The 23,468-nt window shown below is 45.3% G+C and overlaps 2 protein-coding genes and 1 long non-coding RNA gene across 5 annotated transcripts in view; 1 reads left to right on the top strand and 2 right to left on the bottom strand.

Moving 5' to 3' along the window:
- LOC307225748 (TGF-beta-activated kinase 1 and MAP3K7-binding protein 1) overlaps positions 1-1,020 on the bottom strand; it is a 49,452-nt gene extending 48,432 nt beyond the window's left edge. The window contains exon 1 of one of the 3 annotated variants that reach the window (XM_079993844.1): positions 534-1,020. In XM_079993844.1, the coding sequence (XP_079849970.1) occupies positions 534-632 (99 nt within the window). In that variant the 5' untranslated portion in view covers positions 633-1,020. The remainder of the gene's footprint in view (positions 1-533) is intronic. The other 2 variants (XM_079993842.1, XM_079993845.1) reach the window with 2 other exon arrangements.
- Positions 1-5,154, bottom strand: part of LOC307226129 — a 207,822-nt gene extending 202,668 nt beyond the window's left edge. The window contains exon 1 of the long non-coding RNA XR_013843328.1: positions 5,141-5,154. This is a non-coding gene — a long non-coding RNA (uncharacterized lncRNA). The remainder of the gene's footprint in view (positions 1-5,140) is intronic.
- A 3,275-nt stretch (positions 5,155-8,429) lies between these two features.
- Positions 8,430-16,338, top strand: RPL3 (ribosomal protein L3). The gene is made up of 10 exons (XM_079994516.1): positions 8,430-8,575; positions 9,623-9,815; positions 10,345-10,513; positions 11,360-11,495; positions 12,252-12,438; positions 12,839-12,999; positions 14,382-14,483; positions 14,843-14,938; positions 15,540-15,659; positions 16,240-16,338. Exons 1-10 carry the CDS (start codon positions 8,573-8,575, stop codon positions 16,282-16,284), a joined length of 1,212 nt encoding a protein of 403 aa, XP_079850642.1. The 5' UTR covers positions 8,430-8,572; the 3' UTR covers positions 16,285-16,338.
- The last annotated feature ends 7,130 nt before the right edge of the window (positions 16,339-23,468 follow it).

Below are 23,468 nucleotides of genomic sequence, written 5' to 3'. Positions count from 1 at the left end.
GCCGACTAGAAGCGGCGCTGCACAAGAGACGGAAAACGGAGATGGAAGAAGCAAGCCGAGCTGGGGGCTCCATGACAGCGAAGACACGGCCTCGCTCCCATCTTAGAGGTCACTTTGGGCAGGCGGCGTTGCAGGATTCCCCCCCCCCCAGTTGCCCGCTTGGCCGGCACCCCCACCCCGCGATCTCCTTCGCCCCACGGGGGCAGGGGAAGCCGAGAAGTGGGTCCCCCCAAATCCAGCCACCCGGCGCTGGGCTTTCCTAATCTTCCTTTCCACGATCTCGCGTGCGCGCGCGCGCTGGGAAGGACATTCCTCCTCCTCCTTAAAGCCCCGCTGAGTGTCATCTAAAGCTTGCCCTGGGTGCTCAGTCAGTAGGATAGGGATCAACCCCACAGCCAAGCCAAGCCCGCCCAGGGCTCTCTGCAGATCTCTCTTTCAGACGTGCCGATTGCTTTGCACGTGTTTTTGTTATTTCCCACGCCAATGGCCTTCCCTCCCCCGCGCGGCCAGGGAGGCGTCCTCCGAGTCCTTACCCAAGAAACCATCCGGAGGATCGTGTGAGGTTGCCGGATGAAGGTCTGAGGGTCAAAGGCGCCCCCGGCTTTGCCAGCTCCGTACGCGCCCTGTTCCATCCTGGGAGCGACCCCGGGGCAAGACCCGCCGCTCTGCTGGTCGCTCTGTCGGCAGCGAAAAGTTTATTGCACTGGCGGGCCGGGGGTGCTTCGGAGAAGGGGAAGCGAGCCAGCCCGCGCTGCCCGGCAAGGAGGGCGCGCCGTGCAGGGGCAGCCTTAGCGGAGGCAGTGCCGCAAGGGTGGTGTGCGAGGCAAGGGAAAGGCTAGCTGGGCATGGCAACCCGCGCTCCGGCTCGCCTCTCGCTCACCGCCCCGCCTGCTTGCCTGCCTGCCTGCCTGCCTGCCTGGCGATGGAGGAGAGAGCAACACGCTCGCAGCCAGGGCACCAGTCGCAGGCTTGGGCTCAGCGGCAAGCCAGGCGCGCTCCCGTTTTCGCGGCAGTCATGGGGCTGGCGCGAGCTTCGGAGGAAGAGCGCGCGCGCCTTCCTGCCCGCGCAGCCCCGGCAACATGGGGGGCGGGGCGAAGGGAGCGGGGAGGGGGTGGGCCTCTGCAGGCCTGTGGGGGCTTCTGCACCTCAGAGACTCCGTGGAGGGGGGTATATATGCTTATACAGTACAGTACATGCTTCGCCAGACCTACAGCTAGCGTCATGCCAAAAGGTGCATTGATTGAGCTTTAAAGCTTTTGCAGACTTACATAGACGTAAACCCCCCTGAACCCAGTGGGAGACACCATTTGATTTTCTTTCATGCAGCTGCTTTTTGCAGTGCAGTGTGTGCTGATAATATTTGTTTATTAATACGTTTCTAACCCAGTGTTAAAAGAAGGTATATTACTTCCTCTTCTCCATTTTATACTCACAACAACCCTGTGAGGCAGTTTAGGCTGAGAGATACTGACAGGCCCAAGGTCACCCAAAGGGCTTCATGACTAAATACTCTGGCATTCTGAACACTACCCCACACTGGCTAAATTCATAAAACTAACCCCATATTGAAGAAAAACACCAGTTCATATGTTGAAATTGTGTGAATAATATTCCTAATGGCTTGAAAGCTAAACAAGGAACAGCTATCTAGGGTTACTTCATTTGGGACAGGAAGAAATTCCCTTATCTGCCTGGGGTCTCTCCACCTAACAACCTGATCCCTTGCATTTTTACTCCAAAAGTAAGTTCACCATAATTCAGTGAGACTTGCTCTCAAGTAAATGAACAGGATATTATTAGTGCTATGATAGTGCTGTCTGTAAACTAGAGCTTCTTTGGAAAAGGAGGGTTACAGAGCAATCCTGTTTAGTAAGCTAAATATTCACTTTTCATCAAAGATTTAAAAAACCCACTTGTTAAACTATTCTATTAAAAAAAAGGTACAGTGCTTGGCATTGCATGCTTGTGTGCTGCTTTTCTCCTGTGCTGATGTCACAGACTCTGTCCTGTACATCTTTGCCTATGACAGCAGCATGATGTCTGTATGTAGCAGGGCAGATTAGCTTTGGCTCAGCAATGCTGCTTAAACTTCTGATGACTTTGTTTCATGTTTCAGCAGGTACTTGCTGAGACACTTGGAGAAAAACAGTTTGCCAATTCTGGTCACGCAGCATTAAAAATAAATACATCTATCTTTTACATCTAGAGGACAAGAGCACTTTTACATCCTCCAGCTTAGCACCAGCTCTTTGAAAGACCGCTGAAATAAAAGACCCAAGTGCTGCAAGTCTTCAGTACATGAAAATTCAATGGCTCTAGAGCTGCCAATAAAAATACTTTTCTGAATGCCTTCACATTATGAAGTGCCCCCCCCCCCGGTACACTCAGGAGACAATTTCTAGCTGATGTTAGACATTGTATTAATAGGAAAGAAAGTGATATTTTGCTTGACTTGTAAGCCACGCACGTAATGGAAACTCTGTAAAGCGAAAAGGATATTGCAGGAAAGAGTCAGTCTTTCAATCTTGTTACATTCAGAAAAGAATAATGAATTTCAGAAAGGCAGCTTTGGCAAGTTATACATACAATGTGCAACATGATTGGGGTTACATGGGCATAGCTGGAGGGGGGCAGCTTTCCCTACTAAACAATACAAATCTGAGGTTCTGCCCCCCCCCCCACAAAAATCCTGGCTACACCCATGTGTGGTTAAAAATTGTATTAAGTATAGACCTTAATTTGTTGTCTTGCAAACTGATATGGCCCCTGCATAGATTTGCCAGTTTTTACTGGCTCGGATCCTCTGCTTTTTATAGCAGAATGACACACATAAATCCAACCCCAACCCCCATTTATCACTAACAGGGGAAACTTTGCCTGTTAAATGTCTGCATGTCAGGCTGCTGTTGATACACAGCAGCAGGGCCTATACTAGAAGCCGGCAGTCCTATCCTTGCCATGTGATACGATTTAAGGTTGATCCGTAGTTTGAAACATTCTTCTGCTCAGCTACTTGAGGCTCTGACTAAAGTCCAGCTAATGATAACTTAATTCAGATATTTTTCAGAGCCAACCAATTTGCACAGTTTTTGAATTTAGTTAGCGACTATGATTCATATTGTGCAAGCATGCTGAAGTGCGTGCTTATTTGCTCAGCTCTTGGGCAATTTGCTTTAGACTTAGAGGACAACAGCATTCTTTTAAGGAGCAGTCTCACAGCAGACGCAGGTGGCGCTGTGGGTTAAAAGCCTCAGCGCCTAGGGCTTGCCGATCGAAAGGTCGGCGGTTCGAATCCCTGCGGCGGGGTGCGCTCCCGCTGCTTGGTCCCAGCGCCTGCCAACCTAGCAGTTCGAAAGCACCTCCGGGTGCAAGTAGATAAATAGGGACCGCTTACCAGCGGGAAGGTAAACGGCGTTTCCGTGTGCGGCTCTGGCTCTGGCTCTGGCCAGAGCAGCGATGTCACGCTGGCCACGTGACCCGGAAGTGTCTCCGGACAGCGCTGGCCCCTGGCCTCTTAAGTGAGATGGGCGCACAACCCCAGAGTCTGTCAAGACTGGCCCGTACGGGCAGGGGTACCTTTACCTTTACCTTTACTCACAGCAGAAACCGAACAGAAGACAGGGAAAGACTGAAGATCACTTTTTAAAATTAATTAGAAGTTAGCTTCCCAAAAAAGATGAAAAATAATCTCCTTTTCTGAAAGGGGAGAAATTAGTTTTAAAACCAGGTGTTTACCAGCCAAAGCAAAAGAGTTGGCAGGTCTGGTTTTGTGGTTAGTAAAATATATGCTTTATTGTTCTGGTTAAAGGCTGAGCTATGCTACTTAGAATACTCCCTTTCTAGGACCAATGGTCAGGGATGATGGGAATCGTAGTCCCAAAACATCTGGCGGGCCGAGTTTGGGGATGCCTGGTTTAAAGAAAAACCTTAATCTTTGCCATCCATGACAACTGATAACAAAATGGTTCAAAATATAAGATATAAATCTGTATGTGCTAAGAGTAAAGGTAAAGGAACCCCGGACCATTAGGTCCAGTCGTGACCGACTCTGGGGTTGCAGCACTTATCTCGCTTTATTGGCCGAGGGAGCCGGCGCACGGCTTCCGGGTCATGTGGCCAGCATGACTAAGCCGCTTCTGGTGAACCAGAGCAGCGCACCGAAACGCCATTTACCTTCCCGCCGGAACGGTACCTATTTATCTACTTACACTTTGACGTGCTTTTGAACTGCTAGGTTGACAGGAGCAGGGACCGAGCAACGGGAGCTCACCCCATCGCTGAGATTCAAACTGCCAACCTTCTGATCAGCAAGTCCTAGGCTCTGTGGTCTAACCCACAGCACCACCCGCATACCATGCTAAGAGTAGGATGATTGAATTAAAAGTTTGGCTAGAAAAGTGGTTTCAAAGTGGTCAATCTGCACAGGCTTAAGAGAGCACACCTTGCATTCAACATTACCTTGCATTCGTGAAAAGAGTTAATAATTCATTACTCATCCTCTTGTTCTCAATTTAATGCCTGTTCAGGTTGCAGTTCTCATCTCCTTAGCCAGCATTATACATAGCACCTTATCCCCCCCAAAAATCTGGTTTAAATTAGTCAACACAATTACCTCTAACAACAGACAGCGATATTGCTGATTTTTATCACATCTGTTTTTGTTCACTACCAAACAGGATGAGGAAGATAATGTTACACTGTTGTGTATATTTTATGTGTAAAGATGATAACCCTGTTGTCTTGACTCCTGCAGCCCTGTTCCTCTCCATGCATTTTTTCATTTCCTCTTTTGCTCTCTCCACCTCCAGTTGATAATATTTACAGAAGCACATGACAGTAACGTGTCTAGGATGGAGTCAGATTTGGCATCACATTGTGCAAAGCCTCTTACAAAATGTTAGATCGTACTCAGGAGAGAAAAATGAAATATTTATAAGAATGAAGTCATACTGTCAGTGCCTGAAAAACTTGGATAGGGATTTGGGTTTTGCCATCCCCACCTGAACCCACTCCAACTCCCCCAGAGAACTGGACCAAATTATACCAGAACTTATTTTTCCTCTCCCTCTCAAACACCTAGCTAAGCTACCCCAACTCTTCTCTCTTCAGGTAAGCCATGACTATTTGTGGAGGAAGCACCCACTGTGATCGTCTAACATTCAATAGAGGCAGTGTGGCGTAAATATGAAGAGTGTTGGGCCCAATTTAAAACCCCACTCATCTATGAGTGGGTGACCTTGAGCCAGTCACTCTAACCTCCATCATTAGGATTCTTGTGAAGATAAAGAGGGATGGGGGACACCATGTATGTCAGTCATCCTGAGCTCCTTGAAGGAAGGGCAGCATAGAAATATAGTAATATTCTCCCTAGCTGCATACAGATGAATAGGAAATATTACTGCTTGGTCACAGCATTTGTGAAAACTTTGTTCAGCAGCCTCATTTAGCATGGGAAAGGGGCTTGTGGAGGGTCAATATTGTCAAACCATTGGGAGTCAGAAACCCTTGACGATCTACTAGTGATTAACCTTCTGCCCTCCTCTTAAGCCCAGCAAAGAGTGTTTTGGAGTGGTTTCAAACATTACAGACCCTGAGACATCTGGGTGATTCAGACTATTTATTTATTTAACTCCACTTATGAGTCACTTCCCATAAAATATATTGAAGTGATTTCAGTCCTAGGCTGAATTCCTGGCATTTCTGGGTGTTTGTTTAAGAAAGCAAAAAATTGGGTAGCAGGGTGATGTGAAAAACCTTTGTCCCAGACCCTGGAGAATCACTTCCGGGCAGAGTAAACAACACCAGGCCAGATCATGGACAAAAAGTTTGATATGATGAAAGGTAGTCTTGCATATTTTTGTGTATTTTGACAGTGCAATCCTCTGACTCCCAAGCTTAAGACAGTCACCTGAGTTCTCCCTGCTTTCAATAACGTTTGTGCTGTCATAATAATTGTTGCTTCAGAGTATGCAACTTCTCGAAAGAGTACTACCTTCTTAGACCCATCTATCTAATTTCCCAGACTGCATTTCACATTTCCAAGACCAGAAAATGTGTGCAAATTGCCATAACGATTCACCATTAAGCATTTAGCCACACTTTTATTACCACCATTATCATAATTTGTCATCAGAGTCAGGATATGAACTACAACTCTCAAGAGGCTTGACTTTCAGAAGCACATTTTCTTCTTGGGATTCCTAGGCACTTACTAGTTCACATTTCCTTATTTGGTACAGAGCTGCATGAACAACATAAATATGGAATTGAAGTTTATATGCCCCTGTATCCCAAAATTAGCTTTGGATTATTGCATATCATCACAGTGACCAGGATAAAATCCGAGTGCAGTTGCTACAGAAAGGACATTTCACCATTTAAAACAACTGTACATAAAAGAGGTTGTCTAATCTATCCATTTATATGATGGCCTTAACAACACTGTAGAACACAGAAAGATAGATTGCAATGAAGAGCACACAGACAACCTTCACCTGCTTCAAAGTTGCACTTGTTTCTTGCATAGCAAAATCATTCCTCATTCTGATGTTGGTCTGGAATCTCACATGCAGAGGGATATTGGTGCCATCTAAACCATACTTGCCTGGCCCACTGGTTATGTGTTCAGTGGCCACAACAAACTTTAGTGCCGCAAAAGTCTGTGGTATGTCCTTTAAGATGGAAAATGAAGGGCCCCCGAAACGGGAGCACAAAGACATGCAGGGATGTGGGAGTGTACTGGTGATGTGGTCTAAGATCTTCGCTTTGCAGGCTGAACTCAGTGTGGGTCTGGCCAAGTTAAAGAGCAGGGTCAGTGCACATTTTGTTACTTTTGCTGTCAGCTGTAAAGCTTCCTGAATTCCATCAAGCAATCCCAGGAAGAGAGAGAAAATAATTTGCTTCATGACTGGTCGCAACACTGTCTGGTAGGTTTCATAGTTTTCTGGGAGGAAGGGGCTTATGGAGTGGTGCAGCCTTGTAGATGAAATAGCTGGTAGACTTCTTTGTTTCAGGAACCCTAGCAACTCCAGAGCCCATTTGGCAGCACACCATTGCAAGACACCAGCCAAATAAAAACACAAGTACCTTGCAGCTGCCCGAGAATGCCATAGGATTTTAAGTGCTGGGACTAGCACTTCCTTCCAGAGCTTCCTGATGAGAATTAAATGCATGGCACGTAACATCTTTAGGCTGCAGTGCCACAATATGAAGAGCCCAGTCACTTGCACAGTGACCCAACAGAAGACTAGCTTGACAATGGTGGCCAAGGGGCGCAATAGCGGCATGTAGACTTTCACCAATAGGTAATGCATAAAGAAGTAGAGTAGCATGAGCTGGGTTTGGGGCAGCAGCCTCAAAGTCAGCTGTGCCATGTACATCACAGTTCGTTTCCCAATTGGCTGGTAAATGGCAAGCCTCTTCTCACCTGCCATTTTGTTAATGTTGACCCCTTAGAGGCAAGGCCACGCTCATCCCAGCACAAATGTCTTGCCTTGCCTTGCTTTCTGACTTGAGCCATCTGTTTTTGGACTCCCCTTATGTAACTGGGTGATGATGACACCACAGTAGATTGCATCAGAAAGAGGGCTAAGTGTGGTTATGCTGGGGTGGGATTGCTACCTTGAACTCCAGCCTTTCCAAACCATGAGCTTTTAAAAAAAAACCCTAATGGGCAGGATTCAGACTCCCCACTCCCAGACTACAACTCCATAGTGGGGGAAAGTTCACAGATAAGAAGCTGGAGTGTGCTTGGGTGTTGGGTATGCTGGAAAGAGATGGGCCATACTCAGTAAGATTTCTGTGGGTCAGTAAAAGCACAGAGCTGCCTCAGCATCAGTGACAGCAGTGCAGGGAAGCAGAAGGGATTTTCTGTAAGGAATACTGTAATTTTCTTCCTCAGTCTCCTCCTTCCTCTTTATTATACTTAATAAAATGTGTATATCACATGACTGTAAACAAACAAAACCACAAAGCGGTTCTGAGAAGAACCTCTTCTGACTTGAAAGAGGGGCTGCTGAAGAGGTCTATGGAACCCCAAAGCTTGCATATTCAGCCATTACCAAACTTTAACAGACGCCTCCAAACTAATACCATCTTCTCTGCTTTTTTTGGGGGGGGGCGAATATAGGTTTATGCTGGACTCCCGCGTCGCTGATAATCCTGTACTTTCATAGACAAATTTAAGCCCCAATTTCTCGGCCTCCAGTATTATGACTAGCTAGAGATGCCCCTCCCCGATCCCCTACTGAAAGGCTGGAATTTGCTTCCTCGTACGCATGCACGAGTTTAATGAGGGACCTCCCGAAAAGCAGTCCTTCACGCGAAATGGCATCTTCGGAGGAATGCAAAACCCTCCCGGTATCCGTAGCCTTTACTTAAAAAAAAAAAGTTATCGTTTCCTTCTGTCTCCTCGCGATATTTCGCATAGAGGATTACAGTGCACATGGGACCGATTTGGAAACGCATGCGCACGCGTATAGGCTGGACGCGTCTGCGCACGCCTAGGAAGCGAAGGGATAAATAGCGCACGCGCGCCTTTCCACTTCCCTTCTACATCGGCTCGGAGACAAAATGGTAGGTGATAGTTGGGCCTTGCGGGAAACATGCAATCCGCTGCCATCGGGTCAGTGGTCTTTCCGGCCTCGCTAAATCCCGGTCTATTTCGCTTTAGGGTCTTTGCTGAAGGCACACCGAGAGTTATTTGGGTGCTACATACGCCTCGTTAACTGGGTCCTGGGCCTATTCTCATTACCGATGACTGCTGAGTTGGCCTAATGTGAGGCTGCCTGCCGTCATCTTTTACCTCATCTAAGGAAAGGGTGTCTTGAAATTGCCGAAACTTGTTATAGATACTTAGGCAGCAATTCCATACTTAAGCGGAAGGCCCATTGGGACTTACTTCTGAGGAGACGTGCATAAGATTCGTATTGTTATTCCGGAGTGCATTGGTAGCGTCGCCCTTGCTAAAACGCCTTGAGCGTGTTAATTACAGATAATTTGATAAGGTCATTGCATGTGGTTGACTAGAACAGCTCCACCAAGGAGCGTGGTGGGCCATGGCTCTTAATGCAGGAATGGGAGGACGTGTGGCTGTCCGGATGTTGCTGGCTCCAGCTGCTTCTATCCCTGATCTTTGGCTGGGGCTGAGGGACGATGGTTTCTTTTTATACTATAGTCTTTGATCTTATATGAGGGGCAAGTTGTACTGTTCTTAATAAATGCTTTATGCTCTTGTCTTAAAGACAAAAAGTCCCCCATTACCTCAGGTTATGGTTGAAGAGTTAACTATAAAAGGGCCATTCTGACTGTATTTTTATAAAAATCTCATAGGGTGGGTTGGTTATTTAATGCAACATTGTGAGTCTTGTGTACCTGTGTTTGAGATGCAGTATTGCCAACCTTGCAAGGAAAACAAGCTAGGCATGTTGCTTGGCATGCACTGCATTACTGTACACAACAGAAGCACACTTTAGTGTTGCTCCCAAGGGATTTATTATGGGCAAGGGAAGTTTCTCTCCCAGGGTGTTTAGAGCATTTCCTTGCTTTCCTAAGAACCCTGAGGTTGTTGAGGACTTGCAAAGCTGTCTCCTACTAAGCAAAATGTCTTTGCCTCCCTTCTAGTCCCACCGCAAGTTTTCAGCTCCCAGGCATGGGTCTTTGGGCTTTCTGCCTCGCAAGCGTAGCCGTCGGCACAGAGGCAAGGTGAAGAGCTTTCCTAAAGATGACCCCAGCAAGCCCATCCACCTCACTGCATTTCTTGGATACAAAGCTGGCATGACCCACATTGTCCGTGAAGTTGACAGACCTGGCTCCAGTACGTATTTCTTCTCTTGGGAGGGAAGTGAAATTGATACATGGCATTGATATACTTTAGGACACTTCACATAGTAATTTTCAATACTTCTACAATGTGACATTATTAGCTTTGTTATTTTAGATGAAGGTGTGAGGCTAGCAGCTTGCCTGAGTTTACTTGCTTCATAGCCAAGATGGAGTATGTATGAGCCGGGACTTGCTGTTCTACACTACCAGTCCATGTGCTCTATCATTCCTAGTGGGCAGCAGAAAGAAGTGTATTGTTCTTATTTGTGTTTGAAAAGACCAGGCATAAGAACTGTTGCTGCACCTATTCCTCACCTTATGCACTCCTTTAGCTTTTCAGGACAGCACACATGCCCCATGTTAGGCTTTAACCTGACAACAGAAGGATTAGACTTTTTGTCTTTAAGACAAGAGCATAAAGCATTTATTAGTTGGATGGTGTTTTAATTTCCCTCAGTTATAGAAACTATAGGCTCATTAGTATCTTTTAGTTCTCATCTGTTCTGTTATCTGTTTCATAGAGGTCAACAAGAAAGAAGTTGTTGAGGCAGTTACTGTGGTGGAAACCCCTCCCATGGTTATTGTGGGGATTGTGGGCTATGTTGAAACTCCCCGTGGCCTTCGCACTTTCAAGACCATCTTTGCCGAGCATATCAGCGATGAGTGCAAGCGTCGGTTCTACAAGAACTGGTAATTATGGCTGAGATTCTTAAGTTCTATGAGTTAGGAAGATGCAGGAATAGTTAGCCCCAATTATATTGCTCTCTTGTAGAACTCTCTAGAACTGAGTTGACAGCAACTCAGTTTATATTGCAGTAAGGGGGTAAGGTTTTATGATACCCTTTTGGGTATGTGAACACTACAGATGATGATTTCTCGACGGGCGGACATTAAAAAATCACCTTTGGTGCTTGTTGCTGATTGTCGAGCACTGACTGTAGTTTGCTATCTTAGGAGAGTGTAGTATGACTTCTTTCCTGGTGGCAACAAATTTCTAGTTGAGTTGCCTCCTGGTATAGTCTTAACATGGATCTTGGGAAGGATTTCTCCCCCTTACAGTGTGGCATATTCGTGTTAATCAGGGTACTATAACCGGTAACCTTCCTGAATATCTGAACTTGAGGTATGCAAATGCAAAAGTTGCCCTTTTAAGATTTGTGGGTTGTTTATGATAGGAAGGTAACAGTGGCATTATGGTTTTAAAAGGCAAGATAGAAAGCTATAAATGAGTAAAGTGAAGTTAACACTATGAAGTAGAAATGGAGCTTCTAAGGCAGAATACATTTTCTTAATTACTGTTCTGTGCAGTGCATATTAATGTTCTTTGTATGGAATTATGGCAGCTCCGCTCGGCTCTGGCAGCCTTGCCTTTGCTTGATGAGCTCCAGGCTCCGCTTGCTGGTGGAAAAGGCTCCTTAGAAGCCAGCAATGAGCCAAAACTGATTCCTGTGGCAGCTTCTTCCACTCAACCACCTCTCTGGGTGGGCTGATGAAGGGCTCTGCCAATCCCCATCTCTGCTCTGCTCCTCCTTGAAGGCATAAGTCCAAGAAGAAGGCATTTACCAAGTACTGCAAGAAGTGGCAGGATGAAGAAGGCAAGAAACAACTGGAGAAGGACTTCAACAGCATGAAGAAGTACTGCCAGGTTATCAGGGTCATAGCTCACACTCAGGTGAGCCCTTGCCTTGCCTGTTTCCTGAAGCACACATTCAGATAGTTTAGTGTCAGTGGCCAAAAATCTGCTAATAGCAGATTAAACAGTTGGCTGGTAGTGCTTTTAAAGTCTTGTGAAGTAAATGGGGCCTCATTGCATCTGGTATTTGATGTAATATTTACCTAGTAGCTATTGTACCATGATGCACTTCCTATCTTTCAACCCTTTGACTTAGCCCTTTTTAAATACAGCTTTGTGACTGTAAAATTGGACGATGCTTTATAAGCCTTTCCAAATTCTTTTAATGGAATATTGAAAACCAGAAGGTGGCAAGTACTGGAAGGATACAGGATTTTGTCAGTTCAGTCAAACCTTGCTGCCCCACAATATAGTTTATTTCTTCAAAGGTTTTATAATTTGGCTATTTCACAGTAATTTATCTAAAGGCTCTTGTTTAACTTGTGATGGGTCTTGATTCTAATATATGCAATGAGCTGTTAATGAATGCATCAGAAAAGAAATGTGGGGTTCTTTGATATAGCCTTTAAAAATGCATTGCATTGATTGGCTCAGAAGGCCCTCAAGGAGAATGATGGTATTGGATGAAATTTAAGTCATTGGTTAATGTTGCAAACGTAACTTTTTGTAAAAGCATTAAATTACTCTTCACTTTGGATTGATTGAACTAGAAATAATAATTGATAATGAAAAAATGCAAACATGATTAGGCATTTTGGCACAACCAATGCATTAACTCTTTATTTGGCATCTCAGATGCGAATGCTTCCGCTTCGGCAAAAGAAGTCTCACTTGATGGAAATCCAGGTGAATGGTGGCACTGTAGCTGAGAAGGTGGATTGGGCTCGAGTGAAGCTGGAGCAGCAAGTGCCCGTGTCGACTGTCTTTGGCCAGGATGAAATGATTGATGTCATTGGCGTCACAAAGGGCAAGGGGTACAAAGGTAATTTATTTCCTAGTCAACAATATGTCAAAGATTAAACTACTAAGAGTGTCCTTAACATCCTATGTAGTCTATTTGGTTTTGGTTATAAGAGGGTTGGCAAAATATTCTTGGTTTGCAAGAGGCTGTTCAGTGATGAGGTCATGGAATATGCACTGGGCACAGTGCCCGATACCCATGAGGAGTCATTCCATGCTGCCTTCCTTCTGAGATCAGCTTTGCAAGAAATGGGAGAGGGTTTGTACACTTAAGGGTGGTCATTTGTAAAATCCCTTTATTTTAGTATAGTAATCTCTTGTGTCTGGAAGACATTTCAGTGATTTCCCACACAGTTGAGGCTTCAGTCAATTAGATGTTGCAGCTAAGTAGTTCTAACAAGTTCCATGTCTCTTCCTCTTAGGTGTTACCAGCCGGTGGCACACCAAAAAACTGCCCCGTAAGACTCACAGGGGTCTGCGTAAAGTGGCTTGTATTGGTGCCTGGCATCCTGCTCGTGTGGCCTTCTCTGTGGCTCGAGCTGGTCAGAAGGGGTACCATCACCGCACAGAAATCAATAAGAAGGTATGGATGTGCTTTGCATAATAATAATAATAATAATCCATTCCAGCTGAAACTTGAACGTGTTCTGTGTTCATAAAATGTTACTGCAGAACGGCAGGTGGGTAGAAAGAGATTGTGGTGTTATTAGAGGTTGGTTTACTTAGCTGGATTTGAGCCCATGACTGAAAATGTTCTGTGCCAAGCTCTTCTACAACAGTGTCCGCTTCACTTCCCACTTGCCCTACAACACTGCAGGTTGTATAAGAATGCAGCATTTCACTAAAGAGCAACCCATTCTGCTAAAATTCTATATGGAAATCTTGTCCTAGTTGAGCAGTTGGGACAATATAGTTCCATACCAGTAATGTCACTTGCTGGCCAATTACTACCTCCCCCTCAACTGTAAATATGTGAGTGCATTCTTAAAATGGTTATGAGTCATTGCAAGTTCTAAAGATAGTCACTGCAGTTGATTACAAGCATTGTAATGGTACAACTTGCTTATAAATATAACTTTCCAAAGTGAAACATTCCAAAGCTTAACGTGTAGGAGATACCAGTGTACCAGCTAACACAAAGATTGCAACTTCCTTGGGAATTAAAGGTTTTTTAAAAAGGTAGGTCCTGATTGGCAGGCCACAAATCTTTGTGTGGCTTTTGAGCCAGGATTTTTTTCGTGGTCACCACCAATCACTCTTGACATGCTTGAGTGACGAGGTCTTTTTACATTTGTTTAGGATTAATGAAGGCAAGAAACATTGGAAACCTACAGCTGCTCAGAATCTTGCCTTCTCAAAACCTATAATGGGAAATTAGACCTCTATAGTAGGGATCTGTGAGTTGCCAGGTGTCACCAGATTCATAAATTCTGGTGTTATTTTTTTGTGTTTCATTGTTGAAAAGTACCGTATTTTTCGCCCTATAGGACGCACTTTTCCCCCTCCAAAAATGAAGGGGAAATGTGTGTGCGTCCTGTGGGGCGAATGCAGGCTTTCGCTGAAGCCTGCAGAGCGAGAGGGGTCGGTGCTCACCGACCCCTCTCGCTCTGCAGGCTTCGCGGACCTCTCCACAAGCAGCGGGAGTGCTCCCGCTGCTTGCGGAGAGTTGCCTGCATGCAGAAGCCTGCGCGCGCTGAGCTCAGCGTGTCCAGGCTTCGCGGACCTCTCCGCAAGCAGCGGGAGCCAGCGCTGGGCTCCCATGGCTTGCAGAGAGCTGCCTGTTTTGGGGCTGGGGCGAGGGAAGCTCGGGCCTCCCCCGCCCAAGCCCCGCGCCTGGGGGGGGGAATAATTTTTTTCCCTTTATTTCCCCCCCAAAAAACTAGGTGCGCCTTATGGGACGGTGCATCCTATAGGGCGAAAAATACGGTATTCATTTCTTCCTCCCCCTTTTTGTTTTTCATATAGATCTACAAGATTGGCCAAGGATACCAAATCAAGGATGGCAAGCTGATCAAAAACAATGCTTCAACAGAGTATGATCAGTCTGACAAGAGCATTAACCCTCTGGTGAGTGGCTTTCAAATTTAAATGTGAGGGTCTGGATTGGGTGGAAGCCTGTGTGTTCCTCAAAGATTTAGCCACTGCTGCATTTTGGAGGCATAGAGTAACCTTCAGTGCTCTTAGTTTTAAGTTGTCCGCTTTAACAGTTCTTAAAGGTGCCATTCACTTCAACATAAACCATCTCCCCCACCTTTTACCCCTTCAGTGATTGTCTGCCATGAGTTCTGCCTTCTGCTTTGGCTGGACATTAAAATCTCTGGCCTCTGAATCCCATTGGGGGTGAGGGGAAACTGCAGAATTAAGAATATTGGTGGTATGTAGTACTAAATAATTGCCATACACATTTATTTGCTCTTCTCACACAGGGCGGATTTGTCCATTATGGTGAAGTGACCAATGATTTTATCATGTTGAAAGGCTGTGTTGTTGGGACCAAGAAGAGAGTTCTCACTCTGCGCAAGGTGAGCAGTGGAAGGGTGGTGACGGATCTCTTTGAAGTTCCTTTGCTAGATGAGGTGCTATAGCTGTCAGTTTGAATATTGTAAGCTCTCCAATGTCAGGGTGCTAGAAAGCTAGCATTTTGTGTACCAGATTGTGACACTAAAAACAGCAAATGGAGGCATGCACACTGCTTCCCATAGATCAGCTTCCCCAAGAAGTGTGAGAAGGCTTTTATTGTTCATTGGCCTCTGTACATTCTTAGGACAGTATACAGCAACCAGGCTTTCCAGCAGGGACAATCCACAGGTTGTTGGCTGCTGACCTCTGTTTATATAGTTAGGCCATAATCCTGTATTGGCAAATCAGGTCTAAAGTCATCTTTTATGGCACATTATGCACAGTGGTTGAATGCAGGCCTGAAATCTAAAGTTAACATTGTTCTTCAAGCCACATTCCAGGGGGTGGGGGGGCGTTAGAATTTGCAGCACAATGTAGTAGTGGAGCTTGAAGAGCTGTAGAAAAATGTTTCTGAATTACCGGCTTTCCATCACTTAACCTTTTCCATTTGAGATTTTGCAATTGCCTGCCAGTCGGCCTTACTCTATGTCCTTTTCCTCCTAGTCTTTGCTTGTGCAGACCAAGCGTCGGGCCCTGGAGAAGATTGACTTGAAATTTATTGACACCACTTCCAAATTTGGTCATGGCCGCTTCCAGACAGCTGAGGAGAAGAAGGTTTTCATGGTAAGAGCACTTCCTCTCTAGTGTCCAGTATACAAGCTACTTGCTGCATCTGCTTTTAGGAAAATGTGATGTTTTGAATTGATCTTTAATGCCTATGTAATTGAACTGTGGGCAACACCGAAATTTGTTGTAAGGTGTGTGAAAAGACTTACTAATGGTTCAGGATTAGGGTCAGCTCTTGCATGTGTAAATGGATTAAATGGTATTGGCATAGTCTTAATTCATCCCTAGTACATTCACATTCAGTTGGGGGACCTTTGTGTGCATTTATCTACTCCAAATTTGCAGTTGAGGCACAACAGTAGTTGCTCACATAAGAGTCTTGCTGACAACACTTTGTTTAGCATTTTTGGGAATCTCCAGAACCAGCAAGCATTAAGTGGTCCCAGTAGTCCACTAGTGAACTGCTATATGCTGTGGCCAGTTGGTGGCAGCAGACTTTTAACAATTGTCTTGTTTTCCATAATCTATTGACTTCTGTATAAATCCACCTGTTAATTAATGTTAAGTGGTTTGGGATGTGTCTTGAGATTATGGATCTCCTGTTGATTAGACTGACACATTTCTATTTTATTTGCAGGGACCACTCAAGAAAGATCGCATTGCCAAAGAAGAGACCGCTTAATTTCTGGAATGTTGTTTTGGCTTGTAGTCTTATAATAAAGCTACAAATATCAAATACATTGTATGTTTCATGTTTTATGAATGATAGAAATGTAATTGGTCTTTAGGTGGGCTGTGATAATTGCTTGGATTTTAAAATGTTATATAGCATTGCTCTTCTGCAAGACAGGATGTCATGTGACGGATTCACCCTCATTTCAGTAGACTTGCTGGTGTATGGGCAGCAAACTTTACACAGCATCAAGTGTAAAAGCATCTGCTCCTAGAAACTGTTGGTTTCAAATAATGAATTTAAATGAAAATTTAGTTTGGAATAAGATAGGAACATAAGAAGCTATCTTTAGACCAAGTCAGACCTTTGTGTTAAGGCAGTATTGCCTGCATGGACAAGCAAGGTTTCACAAGGCTTTCTCCATTCTACCTGGAAATACCCTTGGTTGAACCTGCCACCTTTTATATGCAAACCCCACCCCCACTTTTCTCATAATACAATGTTCCGCTTTACAGCAACCACAAATCTTTCCTGTCAGGACTGGCACATTCCTTTAGCAATGCCACACACACTAGGACCACTCCAAAACGAGGCAAGGTAGGTTGTCCGGTACATTCTGTTCCAAGGTTGCTTGGAAGGAAATTTTGGTTGAACAGCTATACAACATACAGGAATCTGGTTTAAACCAAAATGCTTTGTCTGCATGATGGTGCACTAATTTTGGGAACATCACTGCTGTGAAGTATTGGGTGACATTTTCCTTATGCAATGTTGGTGGTCCCACCTACATCATCTAACATGCAGTAGGGAGGGGTCTCCTTCACCAGCAAAGCAGCACCCAGCAGGATTGAATCTTCCCATTTCCAGGTTATGAACGGAGGATGCAATGCTACCGGCTGCATAGGGTTGCTTTGCCAGCACTTAGTGACAGGATTCAGTACCCTATATCCTTGGCCCTATGGACCTGTATGCCAGATGTTCCCCACTCCTGTGCTAAGCAACTCTAGCTCAATACACAGGGCTCTTGAACCTACCTGCATTTCTAACCCAGATGTACAGGGAGGGTCAGAAACAGAAATAGCCTGGTTCATGTTTCTTTGCCGCTTTGAATACATAAAAGCCTTGCACCTGCACCATCCCTTGCTCCCTAGTCTGTGTTTCCAGAGTCTGCAATTCACTTGAACCACAGGATTTGAGTGAGATAATTGAAGGTGAGGCTTGGTGCAGGAGGTGTGAGGTGATGGGCAAGCTCCGATTCCAGTATATCTCAATTTCTCTCCAGGTTTGGTCTGCGCTGCCACCTGATAGCATCCAAGACACATTTAGAAATCCATCTGACAAAGCCTCTGACTGCAGCCTTCAAAGAGCTAGGACAAAATGCTATTGAATTTAATAATAATAATAGTGGAACCTGCATTTTTAGGAAAGCATTACTGTTTTAATTTATATTTATATCCCCACCTTTCCTCCAAGCACCTCAAGGTGGCATACTTGTTTCTCTTCATTCCCACTTTATGCTCACAACAACCCTGTGAGGAGATAGCCAAGTATTCTTTCCTGTAATGCACAGCTTATGGGCATTCTCCCAGGAATGTGGGAATGTGTAAGAACATAAAGGATGTTTCTCATTTGAGTCCTAAACTGGATCTCATTTGAATCAGGTTTGCTACAGACCAGTGTTCCCAAAGGGGTGGTCTGTGGACCACCAGTGGTCCCGAATATTCAGGTGGGGCATGGCAGAAAGTTTTAATTAAAAATGAACGACTTTAGCATCTAGTACAGTGCATTACAGTGGCGAAACAGCAAGAAAAATCATTACGGGATATGTACGCCAATGCCCTCATCAATGCATCTTCCTGTTTTCCACAGGGATCAAGCTTCAATATAAAATAGCTCAGGGAACTCAAAAGTGACTGATTGCCTTGCATACAGGAAATGTCCTTGAAAACAGCCACTCAAGTGATAATTGAATGGACCAGTAGGTGGTGGTTTCTGCTCTTGCTGAACTGCCTGCGTTCTCCGCCAACCAGCTTTTCAGTTTCTGCATCCCATGTTTAGGACACAGTCGCCACAGCAACAGGTAACAATCAAGTGAGGTCACAGACCAGGACTTTGCTGTGGGCAAGAGGTTTCATTCTCAAGATCAGAGATTTGGGAAAGAGGACAAAGAGCAAATAGTTGTGCACTTAAATACACCTTTGGTAACTTGGTTTCGCATGCGATTTATTTTGTTATGGATGCAGTAGTGCAGTTAGGTAACTTCAATGGTTTCCATTCTAGCTGGATGTTATGAGAACTTAGAAACAAAACTGGCCCCTCAGTTTTTTTGCTTTTTTCCCTTCTCCCAACCAATCCCTGTTGTGTTCTGCCTTTTAGATTGTAAGCCTGAGACTAGGGGCCGTCTTTGTAAACTGCTCTCCTGACATGTGCGGAGGGAGCTAAGAGCTTAAGGGGTCAGAAGTGAACTTTAGGATGGCGTGTTTAGAAGCCCAGCACTTTTAATCTTTGAAAATAAGCACTGATTGGCTGTTACTCTGGCTCAGGGATTGGGAGTGTCTGCCTGTGGCCCGAATGTGGACCGGCACAGGGTCCTGATCTGGCCCACGAGGCTGTTATCCTCACACCATGTCCATCTGCCTCACACCTCCGTGTAAGATCCTGTGTGGCAGGGTAGGGCTTGACGTTCCAAAGCTTAATTAAGAAACAAAAACAGTTTTCCTCTGAGGAGGATGGCTCCCTCACATTATTTTTTAGAACCCCAAGCAGTATCCATTTTTGTCCCCACCCCACCCTGTTTGTCAATTTTCATGGACTGCTCTGGAACTATAAATAGTATTGGGATTTTTGTCCATGGGCAACCAGGCACCTGCGGCTTTATTAGCTGTATAAGACAGAATGCCCACACGCGCAAGTTGTCCCACTACAAGTTTCTGATCTGAGATGCTCTCTTTGCCATTTTCTATTTGGCTCATCGATGAAGGATCTCAGACACGGGTTCCCTACTGAACCTGGTAACACTGGATCCAGGTGGCTATTTTGCAAATGGCCTCTCTCTCAAAAAACCAGTTTTCCAGCCTGCTTCAGGAATGAGATCTTGTGGGTCAGTTCTGTCATTAGGTAGTGAGAGGCAGCCACCTCCAGGCAGTTGACTTGGGTGTCAGAAATGGAAACCAAATTGCTCTTTATTCATTTATTTTGTGGCAGCTGTCTTTTTACTCAGAGCTGTCCAGAGACATTTTACTACCTATGGTGAATGACAAGTGAACCGCCCTGAAGTCTTCTGATGAAGGGCGGTATATAAATTGAAATAAAATAAGTGGCTGCCCATTCCCTGTTCCATTGTAGAGCAGCAGACTGAGTTGGCTGCTGAATTTTACTTCATTGCTGATGACAGGATAGTATCCTTCACCACACCTGAAACAGCAGCCAGTTAGAGGACCCAGGTCAGGTGATGTGACAGCAGACTGGGAGTTCAAGATTAACAGAGGGGGGCTGCTGCTGTCCCCCAACATCTGCTGCCTGAGGTGGTTACTTCACTTTGCCTAATGGTAGAACCGGCCCTATTTATACTGCTTGTGGGATTTTCCGCCTCAGGTACCAAACTAATGTGGCTAGTCTTCAAGGCTAGGCACCTTGATTTGAGTCCTGTGTCCGTGGGCAGGATGGTTGAGTGCGAGTCTTCACTCTGCCTCTGTTCCCAGTCTCCTCTCCCACTTTGGAGTTGCAGTGAAAAGCAGCTGCAACTTGCTAGTGAAGACGTTAACTGGTGTTCCAAGGCTGCCTCAGGCACACAAGGAGGTGGGGAGCTTTGGGTTTTGCATTCTCTGTTCCCACAATTAGCTTCACAACTGGCCCATCTGACACTCTTGCATTGAAGCCGACCTCCAGCTTTGATCAGAACGACAGGTGGAGCACACTAAGTATGCTTAACATGGCAGAGGAGCTTATTAATGCGCCCAAGGGGGATGAAGCAAGGCTCATTCAACAGCTTGTGGCTCTTTGCTGGTGCCTTGGCTCACTGCCCCCACCCCCCGCCAGACCCCTTGAACGACGTATTATTAACCCCCCCATCCTGCGCTGTGCTGTTTTGATGCTACAGATCTAACTTGAAAGTGTGTATTTCATTCTAGGGTGTTTTTTTTTAAGTTTTAGTAACTTCGTTTGACATGCAATCAGGCAAGTTTAAAACTGCTGCTTCGCTGTCTCCTTAATTATTATTTATTGCTCTATGACAGAAGCACCTTGAGGCCTCAACCAAGTTGATGTAAAAACTGTGTAATATTGAGATATTCCTTACCCTGAACAGTAAACTGACAAGCTGGAGTTACGATCCTCCTTTTATATGGCAAAGTGCTTGAATAATTTTGCTCGAGGGTGTGTGTGTGTGTGTGTGTGTGTGTGTGTGTGTGTGTGTAGTTTCAAACTATGTAGCTCTTTGTGGGCAAGCTAGGAAATGCAGTGCCTATCCTCCTTAGTCCTAACCTGGTTGCCAAGACACAGGGCATGTCTATATTATGTTTGTCCAACCGGCACCTTGCATTTAAAGCTACACTCAAACTCAGGGCACAAGGGAGAAACGTGCTAAGAGGAAGGCATGCTTGGCAAATCCACACCATGATCAACTTCTGCCCGGAAACCAATGTCCCCACTGTGGAAGGACGTGTGGATCCAGAACTGGCCTCCACAGTCACTTACGGACTGTGTTTATGGAAGACAATCTTACTCGGCTACAAATGATCATCAAAGAAGAAGAAGAAGAAAATAGTTATGGTTACCCCAGAGAATCACCAAAGAATCCTGGGAACTGTAGTTTGTTAAGGGTCCTCAGAGTAGTTAGGAGACCTTTATTCCCCTCACAGAGGTACAATTCTCAGAGTAGAATAACCATCAATCCTTCGTCCCATAGCATTCTGGGGATTGTAGTTTTGTGCGGGGAATCTCATCACCCTTTACAAACTGCAGTTCCCAGGATTCTTTGGGGACTGTCATGACTCTTAAAGTGGTATAGCTGCTTTAAATGTATGCCTCCTTCCTTCCCTGAGTTCTTTGCCATTTCTCTGCCTCCCCATTTTAAAAAAGCCACCCTTAGGCTTCTTTCTAGACACTGCGGGTGGGGAAGGAAGTGTCAAGATGTGTTGCAGTCTCTGGGGAAATGTCTGCTCCTTTGTGGGTGCAGGATGATGCCTCCTCATTGTTTTTGAAATCACACACACACACACACACACACACACACACACACACACACAAATATTGTTTGTAAGAAAATGGAGCTCCTACTAGAATCATTTCATGGTAAGAGCAGCCAATTCTGCATTGAATAGTCTTATCTTTTCTGTATGTGAGTAGGATGTGAAGATGTCTGATGCATTTGGAACTGTTTCTATCCAAACCCAGCATCCACAAAGGGGATTTAATCTGGATTAACAATTGTCATTTGTATTCACCATAATTCAGAATATTTTCCTATATGTAGCAAGAAGTGCTTTAATAGAGGTTAGGCTACCAGCAGTTCTCAACCTGTAGGTCCCCAGATGTTGTTGGACTACAGCTCCCATCATCCCTGAGCTCTGGCCTTGCTAGCTAGGGGTGATGGGAGTTGTAGTTCAACAACATCTGGGGACCCACAGGTTGAGAAAGGCTGGCTAGACTATGTTTTATTTTATTTATTGCATGTATATCCCACCATTTTCTCCATGAAACAAAGGTGGTGTATATGGGTTTTCCCTTCCTCATATGATCCCCACAACAACCCTGTGAGCCTAGCTGTCAACGTTTCCCTTTTTAAAGGGAAATTCCCTTATTCCAAATAGGATTCTTCGCAAGAAAAGGGAAAAGTTGGCAGCTATGCCTGTGAGGCAGGTTAGGCTGAGATGTGGTGACCGGCCCACAATCACCCTGTGAGCTGCATGACTGAGTGGGGAGTTGGCATAGCTGGATCCCTAGTACCCTTTTGACCGAAACTATGTACTTCCCCTGTGAACATAATAAATGCAATACTGTACTTTTTGAGGCATTGCCATGCAAAGAATAGAGATAAAACAGTATTGCCACCTCCCTGGTCGTCTTCGTCAGGCTTGGTCTGAATCTAATTACCAAATGGCACCCTGGATAAAGCTCTTTTTTTCCTTTCAGCGTTTTGAAGTTAGGAGAAATTCCACATATGCAAAATCTCATGTCATCCTGCTCTGATGGTGGGAGAAGCTACACCTGCCAAACCAGCCCCATTCCACCATAAAACCATTTAAAGGCACTGATCTCCAGGCTCATGCGTGGCAATAGATAGGAACTGCTTGCTTGGAATAAGAGAGCCGTAGACCTGTTGGAATTCATAGACCTAACTTGATCACAGAAGAATTGATGCTTTTGAATTATGGTGCTGGAGGAGACTCTTGAGAGTCCCATGGACTGCAAGAAGATCAAACCTATCCATTCTTAAGGAAATCAGCCCTGAGTGCTTACTGGAAGGACAGATCGTGAAGCTGAGGATCCAATACTTTGGCCACCTCATGAGAAGAGAAGACTCCCTGGAAAAGACCCTGATGTTGGGAAAGATGGAGGGCACAAGGAGAAGGGGATGACAGAGGACAAGATGGTTGGACAGTGTTCTCGAAGCTACCAGCATGAGTTTGACCAAAGTGTGGGAGGCAGAGGAAGACAGGAGTGCCTGGCGTGCTCTGGTCCATGGGGTCACGAAGAGTCGGACATGACTAAACGACTAAACAACAACAACAACAACTTAGAGATGCTCATTAATTTCAATGGGTCTACTCTGCCTAGGACATAGCTGCATACTACCCAGAGTGACATCTGCCTTTTTTGGTGTCTTCTGCTGATTCCCCCCCCCCCTGCTGTAGTAACATTAACTGATCCATATGCGATCAGCTGCATCCATAGCAACAAGCAGCCACCATGACAGCAGTCAGCTCTGCCAAGGCCAGCAGCTAAGCTGTGAGCCTTCTTCTCTCTCTACTGAAACTAAGCTTGTGTGTGTGTGTATCTAAACCGAATTCTTCCATTGCTACCTTTTTGCAAAGGACAAGATGGCCTAGTGCACTGTTTTTCAGCCTTGATTCCTTGCCATCTTTGGACTCCAACTCCCATCATGTCCAGTCACTTTAGACATAGATCCAGGATGATGGGCATTTTAGGTCAGCAACATCTGTGGACTGAAGAACGATGGCCTACAGCTCCGT

This window comes from Podarcis cretensis (assembly GCF_951804945.1).
Source record: "Podarcis cretensis genome assembly, chromosome: 10".
NCBI lineage: Eukaryota > Metazoa > Chordata > Lepidosauria > Squamata > Lacertidae > Podarcis > Podarcis cretensis.
The sequence above is the reverse complement of the archived record's forward strand: the minus strand, read 5'-3'. Positions and strand labels throughout refer to the sequence as shown.